At 37.9% G+C, this 12,572-nt stretch overlaps 1 protein-coding gene across 1 annotated transcript in view; it reads right to left on the bottom strand.

The window, feature by feature from the left end:
- The window catches only part of LOC125232435, a 34,502-nt gene that overhangs the window by 11,499 nt on the left and 10,431 nt on the right, over positions 1–12,572 (bottom strand). The window contains exons 3-4 of the mRNA XM_048138093.1: positions 5,959–6,153; positions 37–3,147 (exon numbers count right to left, since the gene is read on the bottom strand). Coding sequence (XP_047994050.1) covers positions 37–3,147; positions 5,959–6,153 — 3,306 coding nt within the window. The remainder of the gene's footprint in view (positions 1–36; positions 3,148–5,958; positions 6,154–12,572) is intronic.

Below are 12,572 nucleotides of genomic sequence, written 5' to 3'. Positions count from 1 at the left end.
GCTTCATACGTGCATATATAACTATTACAGATTTACCTTAGATGTCACCTTCTTTACTTCGACAACTTTATGATATACTGGGCTTTTGATCAACGCCAAATACTTCTGTAAAGATTCGTCCGCTAATAATTTGAAATGCGGATCGCTGACATCAAATTCTCTGGGAGATCCTAGTTTATATGTATTCGGATTGGTGTCTAATATTTCGCGCTTCCTTCGGTTCCTTAGGCCACAGTTAACATCTATCTCCTTCTTGTTAAGCCACGGCTGTTCCCAAATCTCAGAATGACATGTTATTTCGTCACCGTTGGTAGGAAATACGGTGAAATCAATAAATGTTTTGGTGCCAGAAACTACCTGTGTTGCAACTTTGGTGACCTTCAGTTCTTTGACATTAAGTTGACCACCCACAAGAGTCGCACGGTATTTGTCTAAAGATTCTTGAGCTAATTTTCTGTATTTCGGGTCTTCTGGATTCACTTCGTTTCGGCCGCCAGGTAAACTTCTTTTAGCTCTTCTTTGCTTTTGATTGAAATCACAATTCACTTTTATTTCTTTCTTATTAAGCCAAGGCCTTTCCCAAACTTCAGAATGACAGCTGAAAACTTCACCCTCTGTGGGAACTACATCAAAATCGATTTTAGTTAGAGTACCAGCAACTACTTGAGTAACTACTTTTTTAACTTTTAGATCTCTAGCATTGACGTTATTTCCATTGCTGGACTGAATATACTGGTTCAAAGATTCCTGCGCCAATTTTTTATACTTAGGATCTTCATGGTCCTTAGTTACTTCCCCGCCTGGTATTTGTCGCTTTCTTCTTTCCTGTTTATTGACACACTTTACATCAATTTCTTTCTTATTAAGCCAAGGCTGCTCCCATATCTCAGAATGACATGTTATTTCGTCACCGTTGATAGGAAACACATTAAAATCAATAAATGTTTTGGTGCCAGAAACTACCTGTGTTGCAACTTTGGTAACTTTCAGTTCTTTGACATTAAGTTGACCACCAACAAGAGTCGCACGGTACTTGTCTAAAGATTCTTGGGCTAATTTTCTGTATTTGGGATCTTCAGTGTTTTGGTCCTTCAGGCCACCTTTCAGACCACGTTTTTTCCTCTGCTTGTCTGGACATGTTACAGTAATTTCCTTCTTCTTAAGCCAAGGTCTTTCCCAAACTTCAGAATGGCAGCTGAATGGTTCGCCAACGGCGAGGATTACATCAAAATCAATTTTAGTTAGAGTTCCCGCAACAACTTGTTTGACTACTCTTTTTATCTTTAGATCTTTTACACTGACTTGACCGTTATTAGAAGCTAAATGCTGTTGTATAGATTCATCTGCTAATTGTTTATAGAGAGGATCATTAGGGTTTTCCTCTTTTTCACCTCCGACAAAGTGAGATCGCTTTTTTCTATGCAAGGGAACCTCATTGTTTTTAATATCAGAATGTCTGTCAGAATCTTTTTCGCACTTAACACTTATTTGCCGACTCTCTGTCAGCCATGGCCTATCCCACACTTGTGCTTCACACTCGCGAATGGGTGTATTTTGCAGCAATTCACAAGTATTATCATCTACAATCTTATCTTTATAGCAATTGGTAAATCCAACAGAGAAGGCAACTTTTGTTAACAGACCGGCAACGAGTTCGGTTGAAACTGATTTTATTTTAACGACTTTAAGTTTTTTATTGGCGTCTGTTTTACGTTCCAGGGTCTGTAAAGCTTCTTGTACCATGTTACGAATTTCCGGATCGTCATTACCAGTTTTACTATTAACTTGCTCTGAATCTAAGAAATCTTCGCGTGAACTTCTTTCAGTGCAAGCATGGTGGATCTGCACATTATCATGTATTTGATATATTTCTACTTGACATATATTCGTACCCATACCTTCAATTGTACTGCAGTTCACTCGCCTGTAAAATTCCTGAGATTTTTTACAATTTGTATATTTAAGGGACAATATTAACCTTGTTAATGACCCAGAACTCCCAGGTACCTTTCGTTCAGTTCCATCTAACACTTTTATTAACTTCATTGCATTATCTTTAGGAGATTCTGATTCAATTTTTTCTAAAGCACGTTGAACTAGTTCGACAAGTACAGGGTCATCAACCGACATTAATTCTTCATCGGTGAAATGCTTTTCTGATTTATCGTCATAGCAGAACGCATTGAGTACTCTAGGATCATTCTCATCGGTAGCCTCTACGACACCACTGCAAATTTTATTATTACATTGGGCCTTGTCGCAAGGAATGGTTACTGAAGTATGTAAGTAGAAGTAATGCTTATTGTCCCAAAATTCATCTTTCACAAGTAAAACATCAGACAGTACTCTGTTTTGAATAGCCATATCCACTTCGTTTAAGTGATCAATCATTTTACGGCACAACTTTTGGATGAAGTTAGCATTTTTTATGGTACTGGCAACTTTCTCTTCTTTATTTGTATGTGATAATGCTTTTAAATAATCATCATAACTCCTTTTTTCTCTGTGATGATCATTGGTAACTCCCGGTTTTTGGAAACCATCAAAGTCAAAATGGTGCATGAGATCATCGATAGCTTTTTTCTTGTCTTCGTTTAATAAAGAATTAGTCTCGCTCTTTTGTGACTGCTGTCCCACGGCCGCATTTTCATTATAACTTTTTTGTATTTCGTCTGCGTGAATTTGCGCGGCAGTGTCAGTGTCATGAGTTGGCAATGTTTTCTCTGTTGTACTTCCTTCAATTTGGTGTCCAGATACATCAAATTCACTAAGTGGAATAATCTGATCTTGGATATTTTTTAAAACTTCGTCAGCTTTAGCTTTCTCTTGATTGGGTCCGGCTTGCACATCGAAATTATGAATAACTTTCAGAGCATCTGGATCGGTATTGGGTTCTGGGTGAATTTCATTGTTTTCATTATTTTCTAAAACGGGTAAAATTTCACCTTCGTCACCAAATAGCCATTCAGCAGTGCAGTTGTTGGCGAGTATAGCTCGGTACTTTGAGCCGTCTGGTAACTTCTTCCATGGTTTTTCGAGGATGGAAACTTTGCATGGAATACTCACAGGGCAAGGTGCGGCGTCAGGCGCCGTGCAATTGTCGTAATCAACAATCAAGGTGACTATGTAACGAACGCCATTTACTACCTGTAAAGAAATATTTTTGCATTTTTATATTTTATATGATATTTTTCAGTATTCATTTAGAGAAGGGACGCGGATGCACGATGTCATAAATAAACTTATGTACTCACTTACTGGTACACGATTATGGAGATAAGAATTAGGGATTGCAGTACCGGTACTGTTTTAAAGAACCGGGATTTTCGGTACCGAAGCAATACGGAACCGGGATTTCCCGGGATTTTCGGTACTTTCGGGACTGGTCTAATTTTTTCGCTTTTTCAAATATATCAACATATTTTTGGCATTTTTCATCTTTTATTGATATATTACCATAACCGAACCGCACCGGCTTCGCTCGGCGTATTGTTTTATCTGCCTTTTTTATTTCATAGTCATTTTCATAGTGAGATTATACCGTGCAACAACAACAAAAAATCGTGAAGAATTCTGCAACCTACTACTACTACTATCTGGCTACCATAGGCACCAATGGTTACCGTTGCAATACATTGCTCCGATTAAGCGATCTGCCATTACTGGGAGATGTTTAATCGCTTAGTAAAAGAAATAAGACAAATGCTATTAAAGAAATATAATAATTTATTATCTACCGGCAGTAAAACCTCACAAAATTCCCCAAACATGTTATTTGAATCAAAGAATATAAACTCCAGGAAACAAAACATTTGAGATGGTGCACTATTTTTTTGCTAGTCAGGGATCGTTCTCGAGAAAATTTCTATGAAATACCGTAATATCACAATATATCTAAACATCTTTTTAAAAGTTAAGCATGTTTATAGCAGTTATCATTAAAAGCTAGACATAAGCCATTGCCGAATTTTTTTCTAGACCTGCATTTATGTACCTATCAGAGTGACAGTTCCACCATACATTATTTTGTTATAAGTCGATCGGTACGTAGTACGTACGGGCAGGGTTTACGATTGAAGCTCTTAGCAGCGTGATTTTCACCGACTTTTAGCACATATGTCATGTTTTAATAATTAATTTATAATAAGAAAACCTTAAGCATTCCTCAAGAATCACTCTATTCATACATAGGTGAAAAACGCATAAATATCCGTTTGGTAGTTTTTGAGTTTATCGCAAAATTCGCGAACATGGTTTTTTTGTGCTGTTGGTTTTCCAATAAATAAATAATAAATAATAATAATAATAATAACATGCAGAGAAATGAGTTAAATGAGATTGAGAGAAAAAATATAAATACACAACTTAATATAACAAACCTTCACCAAAAATACAAAACTCGACTACTGAACTGGCTAGTGGGGCTAGCTAGGGTATCGCGGTGGCTACGGCTGCCAGGCTGCCACTGCCATGCACATGCTATTAAATAGTGATTAAGCGCGTGTTACTGTACCTACAACTATTTTTTAACTGTTTAAATAATATAAACAGAAATAAATAAATTTTGTAGCAAAAAATGTCACTAAAAAATATTTCCCGAAAGTACCGAAAGTACCGGGATTTTTCAAGTTGATTTCCCGGTTCTTTGCTTGGCCAAAAATCCCGGGAATTCCCGGTACTTTCGGTACCGGTATTTCCCGGGAGCAAACCCTAATAAGAATGCTAAATTTGAAATCGGCAAAGTTTTATAATTTAGAGCTTTATATAACTACCTATGTGAATTTGACGCTCCATGTCTGTTGATACCTGGATGCAACCAAGTAGTTCTTGTTTGAGACGTTGGCTGCGTTTCCTACACTGCGAGGAAGCGAAACAGTGGGGGTATGCGTAGGGGTTCTTTTCAAATAAGTGAGAGTAACGGAAACGGATATTACACGTGCCTCGCTCGCATCCTTATTTGTTTTGTATGATATTTAGAAAAACCTCGATCAAAATATATTCAAACTTAAGGTTGGCCGTATCTGGTACATCAGTCGGGTCTACGTGAGAAAGACATCCTATGCATCAAACACTTGTCTAACTTAAGAACATACCTGAACCTGTCGCTCGACATCAACGACGGATCTTAGCGTATGTTTGGCCGGGTCGTGGAGGTTTAAATGTCGGATACCGAGGGTGGCCAACTCTGGTACACCAGCTGCGTTTGGGTCTACGTGAGTAGCACATCCGATGCATCAAACACTTGTCTAACGTAAGAACATACCTGAACCTGTCTCTCGACATCCACGACGGATCTTAGCGCATGTTTGGCCGGGTCGTGGAGGTCTAAATGTCGGATGCCGAGGTTGGCCAACTCTGGTACACCAGCTGCGTTGGGGTCTACGTGAGAAGCACATCCGATGCATCAAACACTTGTCTAACTTAAGAACATACCTGAACCTGTCGCTCGACATCCACGACGGATCTTAGCGTATGTTTGGCCGGGTCGTGGAGATCTAAATGTCGGATGCCGAGGTTGGCCAACTCTGGTACACCAGCTGCGTTGGGGTCTACGTGAGAAACACACCCGATGCATCAAACGCTAGACTAGTATAACTTAAGAACATACCTGAACCTGTCTCTCGACATCAACGACGGATCTTAGCGTATGTTTGGCCGGGTCGTGGAGGTCTAAATGTCGGATGCCGAGGTTGGCCAACTCTGGTACACCAGCTGCGTTGGGGTCTACGTGAGAAGCACATCCGATGCATCAAACACTAGACTAGTATAACTTAAGAACATACCTGAACCTGTCTCTCGACATCAACGACGGATCTTAGCGTATGTTTGGCCGGGTCGTGGAGGTCTAAATGTCGGATGCCGAGGTTGGCCAACTCTGGTACACCAGCTGCGTTGGGGTCTACGTGAGAAGCACATCCGATGCATCAAACACTAGACTAGTATAACTTAAGAACATACCTGAACCTGTCTCTCGACATCAACGACGGATCTTAGCGTATGTTTGGCCGGGTCGTGGAGGTCTAAATGTCGGATGCCGAGGTTGGCCAACTCTGGTACACCAGCTGCGTTGGGGTCTACGTGAGAAGCACACCCGATGCAAGGGACGCTGGGGCTCGCGCGAGGGATCGCCACGAACTGCTCGCCTGATGTTACCTGAACAAGAAAGAATCCATATCCATACTAATATTATAAATGGGAACGTGTGTGTGTCTGTTTGTTTGTCCGTCTTTCACGGCAAAACAGAGCGACGAATTGACGTGATTTTTTAAGTGGAAATAATTGAAGGGATGGAGAGTGACATAGGCTACTTTTTGTCTCTTTCTAACGCGAGCGAAGCCGCGGGTAAAAGCTAGTATTATTATAAATGGGAAAGTGTGTGTGTCTGTTTGTTAGTCCGTCTTTCACGGCAAAACAGACCGACGAATTGACGTGATTTTTTAAGTGGAGATAATGAAGGGATAGAGAGTGACATAGGCTACCTTTTGTCTTTTTCTAAAGCGTGCGAGGCCGCGGGCAAAAGCTAGTTACTTATAAATGGGAAAGTGTGTGTGTCTGTTTGTTAGTCCGTCTTTCACGGCAAAACAGACCGACGAATTGACGTGATTTTTTTAGTGGAGATAGTTGAAGGGATGGAGAGTGACATAGGCTACTTTTTGTCTCTTTATAACGCTAGCGAAGCCGCGGTCAAAAGCTAGTACTACATATTCGTTTAGTTTCTGGGTTAAAAAGAATCTGTTAGGGTCACTTGCACCAACGAAAATGGAAGGTTAACCCGAGGGTTAACTAACCATTTTATATGGAATTTGACAGATGACAACCCATCTGTTTCTGTTTAGATGAGATGACTAACCCTGAGTTAAGTGGTTGGTGCAAGAGAGCCTAAAGTAGTGGCATAGTCTGCAAAAATGAAAATTAAATTAAAAATGTCTTATTTTGGTTCATTAAGCTAACTAAGCAAGTAAAACAGTAAGTAATCTATAGCTACTTGTTACCTAAAGAACGATTATGATACAGACCCAACATTAGGTAAGTTTTTTCGTGAAATGACTCAATCTTGTCTAAACAAGACGAGTAGGTAAGATTAGGTATCTCTTGAATAGCTATACTACCTACACGCCTATTTATGTATACATACGCAATGGTCCCAGTTTTTTTACCTCCTTGATTCCAAACCAAAATTAAATGTACTATCAGCTGCAAAAGTGCAAGGAGAAATTATGAATGAATTCATAGGTTTGGTCAAGGATGAAAATATCGATACGGATTTAGTAGTAGTAGTAGTAAACACTTTATTGTACAGAACAAATTACATGTACAGTGAATAATTATAACGGGGGAGAGATGGCGCCACTGCCACGATAAACATCAGCTGCGTATACAATTCTTTAATACAAGTACTAAATAATTATAACGGTTATGTACAAAGGCGAGCTTATCCCTTTAAGGGATATCTTCCAGCTAACCATTAGGTCGTATTGTACATATTTTTGGCACTTATACGCTATCGATATTTTTAGAGGTGTCTGTACATAGCAAAATGCTAGTGTGCAGCGCGTCCAGTTCGTGTGTAGATTCGATAATGTGAAATGACGTAGACTTACTTAAACTGGATACCTCATAGTTTAAACGGGCCTTAAGATATGACTCAGAACTGACTCAGTGTCCTGACGCTAACTCAGTTTAAGGCAACTATTATTATGCCAACTATAGCACTCAAAACAGTTGTTTTACAATACATGGAAAATGTATTTTGACAACTATGTGTGTACAATACATTTTTCATGGTGTTAAAACTGTTTTGAGTGCTTTAGAACAATTAGATGTACAATCAACCAATTGGAACCCTAGGCCACTGTAGAACTATGTCATAATGACGTTAAAAATCAGATTGTAAGAAATCTCTTACTGTTTGTCATTTTGATATGGTTGTAGTGGCCTTATTCTACATGTACAGTTAACCAGTTGCATCAACCACATTTGACATACACATCATCGTCACTCAGCAAACTTCTACCATAGATTAAATATAACAAGATCATATACCATCCCATACATTAAAATGCGACCGCCTAAGACCGCGCTTACACTCCACCACACATAGATGGCGCCACAAAAAAAATATCTTGTAGCTTTCGATTATACTTGTAGATGGCGTTAAGTGAAATTTAACGAACACTAACGGTGCCAGACGGTTTGGTGCAACCGGCCCTAAGTATGCAAACAGGACTATTTTGTGCGGTTGTTGGTTTAAAATAGCCAATAGAGCAGCTTGTGTGTACTGTTTTGTATTCGATAGCCGACAGAAAGCGTAAACAAACTCAGCTGTCACAAATATTTGTACACACACAGATATATAGCGGAAGGAAATGCATACCAGTAAATCAGCCAAACCAAACAGCCAATATGTTCAATATATTAAACATGTAAAATCGGGTAATCGGGTTTTTACGTGAGTTACCCGATGTTTAATATGTCAGTGTCTCACGGTAGTTTTATTATTAAAATAGCCAATATGTTTTCTCTATTACAAGATGGATTATCTACCAATGATGGATCTCACCTGTAGGCCTAGCACATGATTGCCGCGAGAGTATGTCGCCGCGAGATAGATGACACGTCTTCTTCTAACTGTATTAATGACATAAGGACGGGTAGTCTATCTCGCGGCGACATACTCTCGTGGCAATCATGTGCTAACCCTGCTGGGCAACTTGCGATCTCGCGCGCGAGGTCATACAGTCTGTCTGACCAAAAACAGTAGAAAAAACCGGCCAAGAGCGTGTCGGGCCACGCTCAGTGTAGGGTTCCGTAGTTTTCCGTATTTTTCTCAAAAACTACTGAACCTATCAAGTTCAAAATAATTTTCCTAGAAAGTCTTTATAAAGTTCTACATTTGTGATTTTTTTCATATTTTTAAACATATGGTTCAAAAGTTAGAGGGGGGGGACGCACTTTTTTTTCCTTTAGGAGCGATTATTTCCGAAAATATTAATAATATCAAAAAACGATCTTAGAAAACCCTTATTTATTTTTAAATACCTATCCAACGATATATCACACGTTGGGGTTAGAATGAAAAAAAAAATCAGCCCCCACTTTACATGTAGGGGGGGTACCCTAATAAAACCTTTTTTTCCATTTTTTATTTTTGCACTTTGTTGGCGTGATTGATATACATATTGGTACCAAATTTCGGCTTTCTAGTGCTAACGGTTACTGAGATTGTCCGCGGACGGACGGACGGAGGGACGGACGGACGGACGGACGGACAGACAGACATGGCGAAACTATAAGGGTTCCTAGTTGACTACGGAACCCTAATTAAAACCGGCCAAGAGCGTGTCGGGCCACGCTCAGTGTAGGGTTCCGTAGTTTTCCGTATTTTTCTCAAAAACTACTGAACCTATCAAGTTCAAAACAATTTTCCTAGAAAGTCTTTATAAAGTTCTACTTTTGTGATTTTTTTCAAATTTTTTAAACATATGGTTCAAAAGTTAGAGGGGGGGGACGCACTTTTTTTCCTTTAGGAGCGATTATTTCCTAAAATATTGATATTATCAAAAAACGATATTAGTAAACCCTTATTCGTTTTTGAATACCTATCCAACAATATATCACACGTTGGGCTTGGAATGAAAAAAAAATCAGCCCCCACTTTACATGTAGGGGGGATACCCTAATAAAACATTTTTTTCCATTTTTTATTTTTGCACTTTGTTGGCGTGATTGATATACATATTGGTACCAAATTTCAGCTTTCTAGTGCTTACGGTTACTGAGATTATCCGCGGACGGACGGACGGACGGACGGACAGACATGGCGAAACTATAAGGGTTCCTAGTTGACTACGGAACCCTAAAAAGTGGCAACATTGTCAGTGTCATCCCTTTCAAATCAATGTATGTGAAAAAACGGGACGACACTACGATGTTGCCACTTTTTATTTCTACTCTTTTTTGTCAGACTTTACTTGAAATCGCGTAAAGACATACACCGTGATTTTATTGAATTACCATCCGGTCCATTATAGGAAACAGAATGGCATAGTTAGTTTTTTTTTTTTTGTATTGTTTTCTAAAAATACCATACACCTGCGATAGATGTTAACTTCAATTGCTGTTGAGAAATGGGGTTTACAATTAACTCACACTAAATAAGTGTCAAAACTATGACTTGTCAATCGCATATCGAATACACAAAGCCCGTTTCTTAACAGCAATTGATGTAACATCTATCGCAGGTGTATAGGATTTTTCAAAAAAAAAAATAACTATGCTTTTCTGTTTCCTATAATGGATGGCGAAGTTTTCCGTTAACTTCAATCAATAAAAACACGGTGTATGGAATCGTGCGCGTATTAATCGGATGCATACGATAGACTGGATCCATCTAGCTCCACTTAAAAAAGTCAGGTTAAAAAGTGTAGAAGTTCTTCACTATTTTTTTTCTGGTTTCGACAGAGAAGCAGGCATGAAAGTCTTTGGGTTTGGAAGCCAAGATCCACATCGCGTTGTTGCGTTACAGCAGCAGTAGTAGTAGTAGCAGTAATAGTATATATTTCCTACTAGCTTTTCCCCGCGGCTTCGCTCGCGTTAGAAAGAGACAAAAAGTAGCCTATGTCACTCTCCATCCCTTTAACTATCTCCACTTAAAAAATCACGTCAATTTATCGCTGTTTTGCCGTGAAAGACAAATAAGCAAACACACTTTCCAATTTATAATATTACTATGGATGGATTAAGTTTGTTCGTCCTATTACAAAGTATCAATGGAATGTGAACCTACACATACTATTTATAGTAACACATGTTATGATAATGAGGTCAAGATCATACTGAGGATGACAATGAGAATGTTATTAGATTATGTAATTGGAGGCATATTTCACGTCAAACAAGTAATAACTTGTATTTTGCACTGCTAGGATTTTTTTTGTGTTAGGTTCTTCAAATTCAAGGGTTCTATGGTAAAACAGGTGGAAAAACACAGCAGAAATTACCTAAAAATTAGAAATAACATCTAAGTAAATATTTGATATCTTGTCCTGCTAAGGCTAAAATTAAAAAAAAAAAACAGTTGCATATTTTATATGAAAATCCCTAATAATAATGGTTTTAGGACTATGCATACCTATTTTTTACTCCACTTTTGTCAATAAATGCTGATGGCCAGTAAAATTTAAGGGACAAAGAACAAAAAATAAACTTTTAACATTAATCATCCTGTAATGTCACGCTATTACACTATATACATCGGGTTGGCTCGCCAATACACACCGCACGTCCGTGCTCCATCGCACTCGGACACCGACTGCCATATGTACTCGAGACACCTATACACTACATCCCTTTCTTGTTTTAATTTTTTTTTATAAATATTTAAATAATAGGTCAATTTAGTTTTAATTCAAATACTTGCCATGCTGTGCCGTGTATCTTTTTTTTCTTTTTAATGAACTACGTTTCTTCTAATTGTCTGCCCACTTTCGTCATTCCTAACTTGATCATCTCCGTCTTTACCACTTAGTACTGTATGTGAAGTAGTTATAATTAGGGATTAATTTTCTATCTTTAGTCATATGTTTAGGACATTCCGGTCTGAGGGTTGACTCAGAGCGGACGCTGCACCACCACCTGCAGTGTATACTCAAACATACTTGTGTGTTTTATTAACTACAATTCCTAGATGTCAGTAACACTCCTTCTTTTTTAAATCTGTTACCTTTTTCAATTCAGACTGTTTTGAAAACTAGATTAGTACATTTTTTTTTATATACATATATGATTGGTTTTTTTTTTCTTTCTTCAATAGCATACAATATAATTGTACAATGCAAGCATCGCACATTTCTCGCGTCAGCATTAAAATTAATATAATTATGACTTGATTAGAATTGCTTTGCATTGCTTGATTGCATTTGCATGCATTTAGTTATGTTTTATTGCAAATAAATAATGATTGTTTGATTGATTGATCGCTGTATTTGCGATTACGCTATACATCGATTTATGCATTAGTTTATGTTTATACGTGCTCCTAGCTAGTACTCAGTATACCTTGGTTATCAATAAATTTATAAGTGTATCAAAGATCAGTGTTTCTATCAAGACTACCATCAACCATCAAGAATCATATCATCTAAGGTGTACGGCTCGTACAATAATATTTCACTAATTTCATACCTTTTCATGATTTACATTATTATTTTTTTTTTTTAATAGGTCGCTTGTCAGGCGTCTAATGTATATTAGGTAATTATTGATGATAACATTGATAACTGATTGTATCGGCCCTATACTTCATTATATGCACCTATTATTGCTAGTAACTAGTAAATAGTACATATAAGTATTTAGTTATAGAACCTAATGTATCTGGAGCCTCGTCTGCCGACAAACCATACTCTGGTTTGGCAGAAGATAAATTTAGTTGTAGGTTTAGTTTTTGAATAAACATTTATTTCATTTTATTTCATTTTTCATTTCATCTAATGCAATTCATAATACTTACGGATATTATAATGTTTAGTTAGATCTACTCATAAATTTAATTATAAATTGCAGTGCATAGT

This window comes from Leguminivora glycinivorella, chromosome 13 (assembly GCF_023078275.1).
Source record: "Leguminivora glycinivorella isolate SPB_JAAS2020 chromosome 13, LegGlyc_1.1, whole genome shotgun sequence".
Lineage (NCBI taxonomy): Eukaryota > Metazoa > Arthropoda > Insecta > Lepidoptera > Tortricidae > Leguminivora > Leguminivora glycinivorella.
The sequence above is the reverse complement of the archived record's forward strand: the minus strand, read 5'-3'. Positions and strand labels throughout refer to the sequence as shown.